Raw genomic sequence first — 13,523 nt, forward strand, 5'->3', positions numbered from 1 at the left:
TAGCAATATATTTTGTACTACAATATCAGTGATGTGTTAAAGCAAAACGCTATATACAACACGAATTTGGTAGACAAAGAAATGTGAACAAAACAAACAAATAAATTTGAAAGACAATTTTTTCGTAGTCTGTGGCACAAAATTTTTTAAAATGGAAAATTATAAAAATGTGTGTATTGTTTACGTGTAAATTTAAATGAAACAAAATTCTTTGTTGTTTTTTACATTTGCAAAATAAAACTCCACATGTACAATGGCAATTAAAAGTGAAATATTACAAAAATAAATGATTGCATCAAACTAAATCATAAAGAAATTGAATTATTGCGGCAGAAAATTAAGACTAAAACAAAATGAAAAGGGCAGTTACTAAAAATGAAACAAATATAGAACTATATTATTTTCTGTCTCGTGACGCCTCTGTATACTTTGTGGTATAGTGTTTCATAAGGCCGCAGTACAAAATATTTACTATGTATACTATTTCAAAACGCCGCCAGTGAGTATTTTGAACGCAGTAAAAAAGCAATCACGCATCGGTTTTATAGTTGATGCTTTCTTTGACAATTGCAAGGCGTATTTAACAAGGTGACAGCAGTGGCGAATTGAAATAAATACAGGCGAATTCACTTATTTTTTATATATAGAGTTTGACATACGGACGTACGGGCGAATATTTTTTATATATGTAGTTTGACATTTGTGCGTGCTATTTCTATAATCAGCTGTGCTGCCGATGGCACCTTATTAAATGCACCTTGGACAATTGTTTGTTTACGCGCAAAAAAATAAAAAGATATAGAGAATGGCAGACTCACAAATGTAAGTAATTTTATTTTTATTTGATAAAAAACTCAATATAAACACCAAATAAATATTTTTATATATTTTTCAGTGAAAAGAAATGGAACCACAACCAAAAAAAACTGCTCCTCACAACAAGGTTGCGCAACGAACCAGATTTCTGCGCAAAGCGTAAAAAGCGGACAGTTTTATGGGAAAAGGTCTTGCGGGAAATTAAAGAAGTGGATGACACCTTTCCATTCTCGCGGGATGATATCACCAGAAAGTTTTTAAACTTCTGTGTGACATATAAGAGAATTAAAAGGCACAACAACACTTCTGGAGAAGCAGCCACAACTTGGGAGTTTTTCGAGGAAATGGACGAAGTCTATGGTTCCCGGTCTGATATTGCTGTCCCTGCTTCAACTTTAGAAAGTTCTCTTTATGACATTCTTTCAGACACGCAGGTGGATCCTCCAGAAATGGTTATGTCAACAGAACCTGCTACGAAAAAGAAAAAGTGTGAAGTATTGGAATTTTTAAAGCAGCAGGCCTGCAATGACAAAGAATCAATACAAAATTTGATACCTAGAAATAGAAGATAAGAAGTTAGATGTGGAAAAGCAGAAGTTGGAAGAAATGCGCAGTTTGCGTATTCTCTTAAGTGAAGTTATTATCAAAAAATAATATAAAAATGTGATTTAAAAAGAGACTTGTTTAAAGTTAATCTTGTGCTGTTCCAAAAATGAATTTAAATAATTTACCTTTATAAGTGCCTTTATTGTACCTAAAAATTAATTTAACTGAAATATTTTAAGTTGTTTTTATTAGTTAAAAAGCAATGGATTCTAAAGCTGATATTTTATTTTAAATAATAAATAATTAAAAACCGAAATTAATTTTATTTTTCTAAAACTTATCAAATCAAAAAATTCAGAGTGTAATTGAAATAAGCGCTAACATTAATTTATTGTTAAGCTGAAATAAGCGTTGTCAGCTCTAGTCTCTTCCTTTTAGCTTCGTCCCTTTGTGAAGCAGTACTACTATGTAGTTCGCTATCAGCGTTGAAACTTATATTGTTGCTTTCATCTATAAGTTCAATATCATACACGTTTGGTTTCTCATTTTCAATTATTACATTATGAAGTACCAAACAGGCCATAATAATTTGCTTTGCTAGAACTATACTTTGTATTTCAATATAATTTAAAACTCTAATTTTTTTTTAAAATACCAAACGCCCACTCAACAAAAACTCTTGAAGAACTTAAGACATTATTAAATTTTTTTTGTTCATGCGTGAGGTGTCCGTTATCCTTATATAGCGTCATTAAAAATGTTTCGGTATAAATCAAGATCAGCGAAACAGCTTGCATTTTTATAATTTCTTTGGTGTTGATAGCTCTCATAATTATAAGCACAAAAACGTAAATATTTTTCCCTGCTCTCTCTTAGTTTAAGAGTTAAATGAATTTAAAGTCAATACATATAATAGTACATTTCTCATATATTCGGAAAACAAACTGATCGTTATGGGTATCATTGAATAGTGCTTCACAATACCTTTAATATGATATATAATATGGTACAGTTTATTAATATTGTGAACCAAAAATTCCTTTTTGATTTTATATGACAGTACTTCAGAAAATTTTGATATACAGAAAAAGTGATTTTAGCGAAGCCGGTGTTCGATACACCCCAGAGTTAAAAGTCCCTTCACCCGGCCGAAGGCCGGCAATACAGAAAATGTGAATATTAACAGAAAAAAAATTATGAAAATATAAACTGTTACGCGGATCTTGATTTGTTCCAATGTTTCAAGCGGATAAGCACCATCCCCCAAAAGATGGCATTCTGGTGGTATTATTATATCTTTATTGACAATAGCTTATGCCACACTGACGCGTCATGGCATCTCCCTGGATAGCCAACAAAAACATCGAGAAATCGCATGTTAATATCTACAATGGCCTGGAGAGATTTGTTAAAATTGTAAATGTTAAGATTTAACTAAGGTTACCTGCACTACTAAGGAGTATGTCCCCTTTCTATTGTAGTAACTGATGCTGTCCTTCAATGGTTGAGATATTCGAATGTGGGTTCCATCTATGCAACCCATTTTAAGCAATTCATCAGGTCCTGCTTATTACTAAAACGGCAAGTTCCGACCCTGAGCTTTAAAATGCCGAAAAGGTTCTCCTATGGGATTCAAGTCTGGAGATTGAGCTGTCCAATCCAAAACTTTAATCCCATTAACTGATAACCAATCTTTGACCAACTTTGGCAAGTGTTTGGGGTCATTATCATGCTAAAAAACCCATCGATGTGGCATTTCCCATTCGACTTATTGAAGAATGTGGTTGGATAAATGTCCCTGTTAACAAAACGATCCATTTTTGTTTGTATTTCAACAATAGGACCAACTCCACTCGCTGAAAATCAAGTCCACACCATTACATTTCCATTCCCATGCTTTATAGTGGCTTTATAATGACGTGGATGTAATCGCTTTCCCCTCGGTATATGAACTAAGCCACGTTCCATCTGAATTTAACAAGTTAAATTTAGACTCGTCGCTAAATAAATCTGTTTCCAATTTTGCCACAGTCCAGTTGGCGTAAGCTTTTAAAAATCCAACCTAAAATTTCATAAAAGTAATGAAAATGAACGAATACATTGCAATAATTTAGGCAAATCACTTTTTTAAATGTTTCTTCTTCAGTATGGATTTCTTAGACGACATGCAGCTTCACAGTTCTGGATCTAATATTGAGATTAAGACCACTCACAACATCTTTGGAAGAAATAAAGGGTTTGTTTTTTTAATTAAACGTAAGATTTTCCGATCTGATCGAGGTGATATTTTCATAGGATGAATGCCGGAATTGTGTTCCTCTATTGTTCCAGTAGCCTTATACATTTTAATTAATCGCGAAACTATTGATTTATTAATGCTCAATTTGTTAGCTATAAAATTTGGAACTGGACATTATTAAAAAGTTCAATAATTGTTAGCCAAAATGCTATTCCGAAACGCGTACGCGCCATGGCTTCACTTCTAAATAATTGGTACCGAATGTGCAGAAACAACCAAAATTTAAATTTTCTTTGTCAAAATAAACGGGACTTAAATAAATGTTTTAAAAATTTTGTTTTTTTTGTTGTAAAAAATCACAACAATAAAATAGTTGCTTAAGTATCGAACGTTAATATATAGAGTTAATTTTGTTTATGTTTTTTTTAACTAGTTCTAGAACAAAGAATAATAACAAGAAGTGAAACGCTGTCAAAAAAAACCTAAGTCGGTTGTCATAAAAAACCTAACTCTATGCATGTATTGGTAACAGTTTGTTTATATGTATTAGTTTTCAAACCACTTTCACCACACTCCTCAAACACACAGAGTTGTAAAAAAGCGACCTTAAAAATTATCACAAAATTGTACTACAATTAAATTTAAAAAATTCAAACAATTCTCAAATTATTTAATGTATATTTGAACTGAAAAGATTATATAATTAGATTTTTCAGCTTTTTATTCCATAATTTCTGCAAAAATTAAATCTATTTGAATATTTTATTAAATTTTAATACTAAATTTTACAAGTGTGTTTTTTTCAGTTTTAATTTCAACACCCAAAAATTAAAAGTCAAAATAATTAAAAAAAAATATTTTTCGTTTGTGCGAAATATACATGTTTCGGTAATTTTAATGGTTTATATGTGTGGAAAAAAATAAAAGAATATTATGTGTCTGTGAAAAAGTGTGTTAGAATTGCAAATTTATTGCAATTTTCAAGAAAAAGTTTTGAAGTCAAATCTCTCTCTCAAGTGTGTTGAATTCACATACTACTTGTATGTGAGAAGAGAGAGAAGTTGTTGTTGTAGAAAAATTGAGAGGCTTCCCTTCTTGTTATTCTTTGTTCTAGAAAATGAAATTAAACTGTTGTTACTATTATAATGTAGGTACATAATGTAATAAAATTTAATCTATATAAATATATAAATGTCTTTGTACGTTTGTTTGTTGGTTTGTTTATTTGTTTGAGCATCACGCCTAAACGGCTGAACCGATTTCATTGAAATTTGGAACGTAGATAGATCCTTACTGGGAAGCGTCAATAGGCTTATTTTACTACGACAGGGGTAGCGAAGCGCACCGATTCAAGCTAGTATTTAATAAATCTATTTAAAAACAAGTAAGAGTGCTATATTCGGCTGTGCCGAATCTTATATATTTTTATTATATCTTATATTTAATATTTTTTTTCCGATTTTGACCCATTGTAGGTCCAACTTACTATGGTCTTATATACGTCGTTGCAAATGTCTTTGAAATATCTATCATTAGATATCCATACTTTCTATATTAATGTCTTAGTAATCCAGATATAGGTCAAAAATCGAGGTTGTCTTGGTTTTTTTTTTTTTTTTTTTTTTTTTTATTAATTCTTCAATTACATAACCGAGCCCTTAAGGGCCTTATATGGTTAATAAAAGCTACTAACTATATAAAAAACTACAATTAACAAAAATATATACATTTAAATTTAAAGTACTATACATAGTAAATAAAGTATAAAATAAGTAATCATTAAGATTTGAGATCAATAAATAGTAAAAGTGAAAACAAGCCATAATGAATGCTGGATAAGATTCTTATTGTTTTTCATTGCTTAACAGTACATAGTATAGTTTTAAATAATCTTTATAAATCTGTTACGCGTTAAGATAAACATGCGATTCTGCAAGTTCTAATAATTTTAATTGAGGAAGTGTATAAGAAAATTTTCTCAATTCTCTCGGTAAGGCATTCCAAATTTTAGATAAACGAATTTGAAACGATTTCTGAAAGCAGTTCAAGTGTCTAATGGGAAAAATTATCTGAGTGTTTCTGGTCGAACGAGAAAAATTAAACATGCCAACAATATACCCAGGGTAACCTTTAACAATTGATTTATAAAAAAATAATAGCATCCTAATACCAATAAAATCATCAAAAGATGATCCAAGGAACTTATATATATGCTGAGTAACATGATCTCGTATTTTCAAACCAAAAACGTAACGGATAATCCTGTTAAAAATCTGTCTATATTTTCTTAGTATCTGGGCCCCTGTACCCGAAAATACTTCGGCACAATATAGTATATGTGGCATTAAGACAGCCGAAGCAACTCGTCTTCTGATTGAGCAAGGTAAATGAATATTTAGTGAATATAATCTTTTTAATATAAATGATATTCGGGAGGATAACAAATTGAGATGTGGAGAAAAATTCAATAGGTTATCTATAACAAGACCTAGACATCTCATCTTATTAACAAATTCAACAGGAACATCATTAATTCTGATATGCATACTGCCAGTATCAAAACCAAATCCCATTAACTTTGTCTTGATTGGGTTTACACGGAAACCATTATCAGATGCCCATGATGCAACACTATGAATGATGTAATTAACACCCTCATCCAACACATCCACAAATTCAGCATCAGAATAACAAACAAATTGGACATCGTCAGCATATACAAAGGGCAAACAGGAAACTCCGTTAAACCTAAGTAAGAGGTCGTTAATATAGATCATAAAAAAAAGTGGGCCAATTACGGATCCCTGTGGAACACCACTAGTGATCCGTAGAGTGTGGGAAAGAGAAGTGCCAATGGATATATACTGTTGTCTATCTTGTAGGTAGGATTTAATCAAGTCACAAGCATGTCGTGAAAACCCAAAATCATGAGATAATTTAAAGAGTAATTTTGAGTGTATTACCCTATCAAAGGCTTTGGAAAAATCCACAGAAAGTAATACAACATTCTTACGGCTATCTAAAAACTGCCTGATCGAATCAGTCAAGGATAACAGTAGAGAAGTAGTGCTATGGCCACGTCGAAACCCCGATTGTGAGGGATGAATCAACGATCTACAATCTATGTACTCAATCATCTGGTCCTTTAATATATGTTCCACAACTTTTGAAAGGACTGGAAGTATAGAAATAGGACGTAGATTATCCAATTAAGTGGACTGTCCTTCCTTAATTATGGGTACAACTCTAGCTATTTTCCAGTTACAAGGGAAAGATGACGTAGTGATTATTGTGTTCACAAGATGAAGCAAGTGTGATGAAATAAACGAAAAAATAATCCTTAAAAATTTTAATGGCATGGCATCATGACCAATAGCATTCGATTTAATTCTCAGAAATGCTTGATACAACACATCAGGACCAATACCTGAGAAGGAAAAGCCGCTACCAGACTGACTATCTATGTAGTCATTATAACACCCTACGTCTTGTATTTGGCAACCAGCAAAATAATTATTCACACCATCTGGGTCAGACAACGATAAATGTTCCCTAGACTCAAGACATCCATTTTTCTTTAAGAAGCGCCACATATTATCCGGACTACAATCTTGAAAAATTTGTTCGTGAGCACGCCTCCTGAGCCTCCTTATAACTTTTTATAAGGAGGCTCAGGAGGCGTGCTCACGAACAAATTTTTCAAGATTGTAGTCCGGATAATATGTGGCGCTTCTTAAAGAAAAATGGATGTCTTGAGTCTAGGGAACTTTTTAACCCTATTCCTGTAGCCACAGAAGATTTTCCAATTCTGTGGAGTCCTACACAGTAGATAATGGTTATACGCCAAATCTCTTAATGAAATCTGATAACAAATTTCTCTATCATTGAACCAATCATCCCTACTCAAACTCACCCTGCGACGAACCATCGGAACTAAAGCATGTAAGATATTAATATTCGACATAAAAATCGAGAGTTGCATATTGACATCATTGGTCAAGTACATGCCACTGAAATCACAGTCGTAACTAGCAGCCTCCAAATCCTCAATTGCTACTGCATTATAATCTGGGTATGATACAAATTTCGGACAAACTGGATTTGGAATGTCAATAGCCATAAAAATTAGGGAATGTCGAGATACACCAGGACATTGCATTTGGCCTGATATACCTAAAGAAACTGTGTTACTCAAAAGGAAAATGTCTATTAATGAAGTCCTATCGCAACCAACATGATAATGGGTAGGTATGGAATTTTGATGGTAAGTCAAATCCAAGCGTTGACACATAGAACGGACCAAAAGTGAATCAATTGGACAAAATAAATTCGCGTTAAAATCACCCATCACGACACAGTGAGAATATCTGACAAATAAATCACCCACAGAGCTCTCAAACGCACTCAAATCACCATCAGGCAGATAACAAACACCAACAAGTACTTTAATGTCCCGTATAGTGACCTCTACAAACAATGCTTCGCAGACGTCACCACTTGCAGACTTAAATATTGTTTTGTATTCGAGACTATCTGATAGCAAAAGAGCAACACCTCCACCTCTTCTTCCATTCGATCTATCATTTCTACAAATCTTATACCCAGGTATATTTATCGCCTGTGACAAAACGTAAGGCCCTAACTCAACCCAACAATGTCCAGATAATTTCCTTCCAAAATATGCCTTATTTCATTAAGCTTACCAGAACCCGCAGATGCGCAGAAACTAGTAATATTCCAATGTCCGATCTTTAAAAAATTTTTAAAACTATTTAACCTGTTACATATTAAAGAGTTATTACTGCAAATAGGACCCAAATTAGCAGCATTCATTATAGGTATGTATGTACATGTAAAATATGAAAAAAAATATTAAAATAAAATATATGTATAAAAAATATAAACTAAAAGAAATTTAATTTTCTCTGGCAAAAAAAAATGAATAAGCTTTTCATTAATGTATTAAAGAAAAAACATTTTTTTAGGAATATAAAATAAAGATTAATAGCTCCTTATTAAAAATTCAATAGTGCCGAATTGATATTGTATGTTTATAAATGCAACTAGGCAAAAGAAGTACTTAAGAAGTTGTTAAAATTTAAGTTGTATTGAAATGTAAAACTGGGTAGTAAATGCTACTAGATAAGATAATATGAAGCCGAAAATCAACATCAAATTAACTATTTGTTCAATTCACAACCTACATTGTATTGTTGCAGTATTATAAAGCAAAAACATTTTTAAAACATCATTTAAAAAAAAATATACAACGTACATCGATACAACACCGGATGTGAATTGGACAATTATATATAAGATAAAAAAACCCATTGAATAAGTTTGTATAAGATACACAAAATATAAAACTACCAAAAATTTTTTTTTTTTGTGGACCGATTTTGATGATTTTAAATAGCAAAATTCTCGAAAGCATGTCTGACAGAATTATTGAAGATTTGGATCCCGAAGATATCTGGGGTCCTCAGAAAATTGATTTCAACAGACAGACGGACATGGCTTAATCGACTCCGCTATCTATAAGGATCCAGAATATATATACTTTATAGGGTCGGAAATGAAAAATGTAGAAATTACAAACGGAATGACAAACTTATATATACCCTTCTCACGAAGGTGAAGGGTATACAAATATATATGACTTTGATTATTTTATAAGGAAAAGTTGCTTAGGTTTCGAACAATACTGTACATATCATGAAACTTTGAAAAATTGGTAAAAATTATCAAAATTATATTTTCATAAATAACTTTGAAACTATTCCGCTTGCACATATCTCGCTAAGAGTCATCGATGGGGCACTAAAATTCAAATCTATAGTGGTATAGATTGTTTTCCAAGAGACTTGGATTTAAATGTTATATACCAATAAACATTAAAAAATGGGTAAAAATGCAAAAAAATACTAATTATATTTTTATAAATAACTTTGAAACTATTCCTCGTGCACATATCTCGCTAAGATTCATCGATAGGACACTAAAATATGAATCCATAGTGATATAGATTGTTTTACAAGAGACTTGTGTTTAAAAACGCTCAAAATAAATTCGTGGTGCCAAGAAACTATCCCACTAAGCGACCAAAAGGGTCTTCAAGGAAGATATCTAAGCTTTTGTTTGAGCTAAAAAAAATTAAAAAAGGGTCCATTTTGAAAAAAAAGTCAACAAAGTTTTTAATTTTGCAAAAAAAAAGTCAAAAATTGTATGTTTTGAGTTACAAAATATTTATTTTGATAGATATCCCACTAAGCTACCAAATAGGTGTTCAAGGAAAATATCTAAGCTGCTTTATTTTAAGAAAAAAAGGGCCATTTAAAAAAAAATCAAAAAAGTTTCTGATTTCGGAAAAAAAATATTAAAAATTTTTTATTTTCTTTTTAAATATTTTTTTTCGAAAGATTGAAGAAAGAGCTATCTAAACTATTTGGGACACATTTTACTAAGAACAATAGGCAATAAGTTACATGGATAAGAAAAAACTCCTGTTTGACCAAAATGTCTAACTTTGACCCCCTATAACTCAGAGTTCTCGACCGATCTTGTTGAAAAATTATGTCTGAGTTACTATCCAATAGAACTAACCTTGGTGCAAATTTCATCCCGATCGGAAGACATCGATTTCAAAAGTTGGTTCACTTGACATGAAATGCCCCATATATATATAGTTAAAATACCGAAAGTGACCAACACAAAATTCTAAGGCTATAGTAATTCCCGTTTTTAAATATGAAATACTACCTTTTTATACAGATAGGTAGATAGATTTGAAGGGGTGTGTACTATAGAAGAATACTTCCACTCAGAAACTCATAGGATCCATTGTGATACCCTTAAGATATATAACGCGATGTGAACTTAAAGTGAAGAGAAGAAATGAAATTGGAGAGAAATAAGAAAGAAGTGCCATAAAGAAAAATAAAAAAAAGAAAAACGAGCCGGATTTTTTGCCGCACATAAGACAAGTACGAAGAACACAAATTAATTTGTATCTACTTTTTTTATTTTATGGTCACATAAAGGTAATATAATAAAGAAAATAATTTTTTAATATAAACAAAATAAAAACACAGTTTTATTTCTTTTTTTATTTCACGCACAAACATAGGATATAAGTATAGACTGGGATTCCGTTACCTAAAAATCTTTGAGTCTAGGACAGTTACACAGAATATGTTCCACTGTTTCCTCGCACAACCTACAGAAGTCCTGTGCCCCCGAATCCCATTTACAAATGAATGCTCCAATTGAGCAGTACCCGTTTATCACTCCTACTAAAGACCTGAGACTTTTCCTATCCAACCCAATTAGTTGCCTTTGCATACAACTTTGGCCAAATAGCCCTGGACAACCTGCAATATATGAGGTTTAACCTCCCCGTCCCTACTAATATGGTCCAGATCCGAAGCCTGTCTGACCAGTTCATCTGCTATCTCATTCTTTAATAACTCCTTAAGCTACTAGAAGGTTCTACCTAGCAAATGTATTCTCTAATTGTTTTTGTAGTTGAAAATTGTTTGCGTCAAAGGAGGAAAAATTTATGTGAAAATATTGTAAGGAACCCAAAAAAACAGCATTAAAAAAGTGGAGGGTAATGTGGACAAGTATTTAATACATAAAATTGATGAACCTGCTAAAACCATTTTTAAATAATAAAATTTTCAATATCTTTTTATTAAAACAAACTAAAAAGACGCATTCTTGGCTTACAAAGTACATAGTTATTTTTCGGTTATTTTGACCAGTAGTGGACAATCAACTAATTTAAGTGGTCCACATTATACGAACTTGGGTTACTGTTGTAAAAAATTATTTCTACCTACTAATCTAAATGTGCCTAAATAATACTTACCACATATGTATATGCAAAACTACGTGTCCACTTTAACTATATAAAAAAAACAAACATTAAATTCTATCATGTAACTGTACCAAATTTTTGTTTGTTACTTGGGCCGAAAAAAGTTAACCACGCGCATTAACTTTCAATACAAAAATAAAAAGCGAGTTTGTGTAAATCACATACATACATAGAAAAAAAACAGTTAAACGCCTTTTGGACCAAAAAAATATAACGTCTATGCTAATAATTTCTGTAAAATAAATCTTATTAAATGGCATTGCAGAAATCAAAAGCTGAAAAGCTCATAAAATAATTTTGATTGATATCTTTATTGTTTGGTAATTTTTGTATTGTAATATTGCTATTGCTTTATTTTGTATTGTGATATAAATTTATGAAAGTGTAGTACAAATTGTATTTGCATGCAGCATCATTGAACCTGAAAAAATAAAAACGTAATTCATTAAAAAAAATTCACGAATACAAAAAATATCAAAATTTATTTGCAATATTCAGTAAAATAAGTATTTTCATGTGAATGGTCAATGAGATTCCTACTATAATATATCATCACTTAAGGGTCTTACACACTATCACATTGAGTCAATACGGTAAATATTATAAAAATTAAAAAAGGTAAAATAGATTATACAAAAAATTTTTATACAAATTTATAAAAAAAATTAATAATTTAATTTTACTGCTTTTTAAACAAAATATATGTTTAGTAACTGAACTATTTAAAATTATTAAAAATTTGTAACCAATGAAAATATTCCAAAAAACTTGAAATTTTGTAAACCTTTCCCTGTCCTGTGCATCTCATATGATGCACAGCAAGGTTCTTTCACACGCTCGTGCATCACATATGATTCACAAATGATATTTTTTAATTAACAAAAAAAAAACTTTGGACGTACGGCATACATTTTTTTTTATGGAGACAGGCAAAAGGGTTAATAATTCGCAATAGTTTTTAGTTACAGAACAGACATTTTTTTTTGGGACTAAAACGAAACTGCTTTCTTTTTACCATATTCTAAGTTAATCTAAGAACTTTAGGAATAATGTGAAAGACCCATTAAAAACAAAAACATATGTATTTACAAAAAATTTTACCTTATGAAGTTTAATAAGATGGACATCATTTGATAACTGTAAAAAATAAAAGAAATTCTTAGAATATTGTAATCAGAAAATATTTAATAAAATACTAATAGTAAAATATATCAGTAAAATAAGTATTTTCATGTTAGAATGGTCAATGAGATTCCTACTATAATATATCATCACTTGAGGGTCTTACACACTATCACATTGAGTCAAAACCCCAAAAATTTAAAATAATGAAACTTGAAAAAAATCCGACACATATTTATGTATACAAAAAAAGAAAAATTTAATTTTATTACTTTTTAAATAAAATGTCTTTTAGTAACTAAACTATTACAAATGTTCATGCATTGAAAATATTCCAAAAAAAACATGAAATTTTTTTAAATAATTTTTATTTACAGAACAGACATTTTAAAGATAAGTAGAGTATAAGTATATTCGTTGGGATTTAATTTTTACCATTTTATAATTGTTTTTTCTTTTCTTTTTGTGTTGATAATTAATTATCAATGCTATTATATATGATAAAAATAGGAAGCAAATGATATGAAATGATTGTATTATTTTATACACACATACAGTGGGGAGCTCAAATGAGTACATGTTTCTATTTTGTGCACTTCTTATGGAATAAAATTAAAACTAATAAAGCAAATCCAAAAATTTTTTCTGTCATTTGTTTTATGTTTAATATGTAACAAAATGAATTACAATTCAAAACAAAAAACATCCAGTTCTAAATAAAAAAACAGACAAAACTAAAATAACTCGCATGTACTCAATTTTGCACCCCACAATAACTTTAGGGAAGAATTGCATTTTTTAAAAAAATGTTCAAAATGCTTTATTACGTAAATAAAATTTTACACGCTTTGGCATATTTTCTATAAATTTTTCATTAACTTTTTTTGGAATACTCTCTCTCTCGTGCTCAATCCGCTGTTA

At 30.6% G+C, this 13,523-nt stretch overlaps 1 protein-coding gene and 1 long non-coding RNA gene across 2 annotated transcripts; one reads left to right on the top strand and one right to left on the bottom strand.

The window, feature by feature from the left end:
- The first annotated feature begins 688 nt into the window (after positions 1-688).
- On the top strand, positions 689-1,678 carry LOC135963089 (uncharacterized). Its single transcript, XM_065514863.1, has 2 exons — positions 689-822; positions 896-1,678. Exons 1-2 carry the CDS (start codon positions 806-808, stop codon positions 1,386-1,388), a joined length of 510 nt encoding a protein of 169 aa, XP_065370935.1. The 5' UTR covers positions 689-805; the 3' UTR covers positions 1,389-1,678.
- Positions 1,679-11,764: 10,086 nt separating this feature from the next.
- LOC135963093 (uncharacterized) lies at positions 11,765-12,782 on the bottom strand. Its single transcript, XR_010576817.1, has 2 exons — positions 12,582-12,782; positions 11,765-11,901 (listed from the first exon to the last, which is right to left on the bottom strand). It is a non-coding gene; the product is annotated as an uncharacterized LOC135963093 (long non-coding RNA).
- Positions 12,783-13,523: the final 741 nt, after the last annotated feature.

Source organism: Calliphora vicina, unplaced genomic scaffold (genome assembly GCF_958450345.1).
Source record: "Calliphora vicina unplaced genomic scaffold, idCalVici1.1 scaffold_21, whole genome shotgun sequence".
Lineage (NCBI taxonomy): Eukaryota > Metazoa > Arthropoda > Insecta > Diptera > Calliphoridae > Calliphora > Calliphora vicina.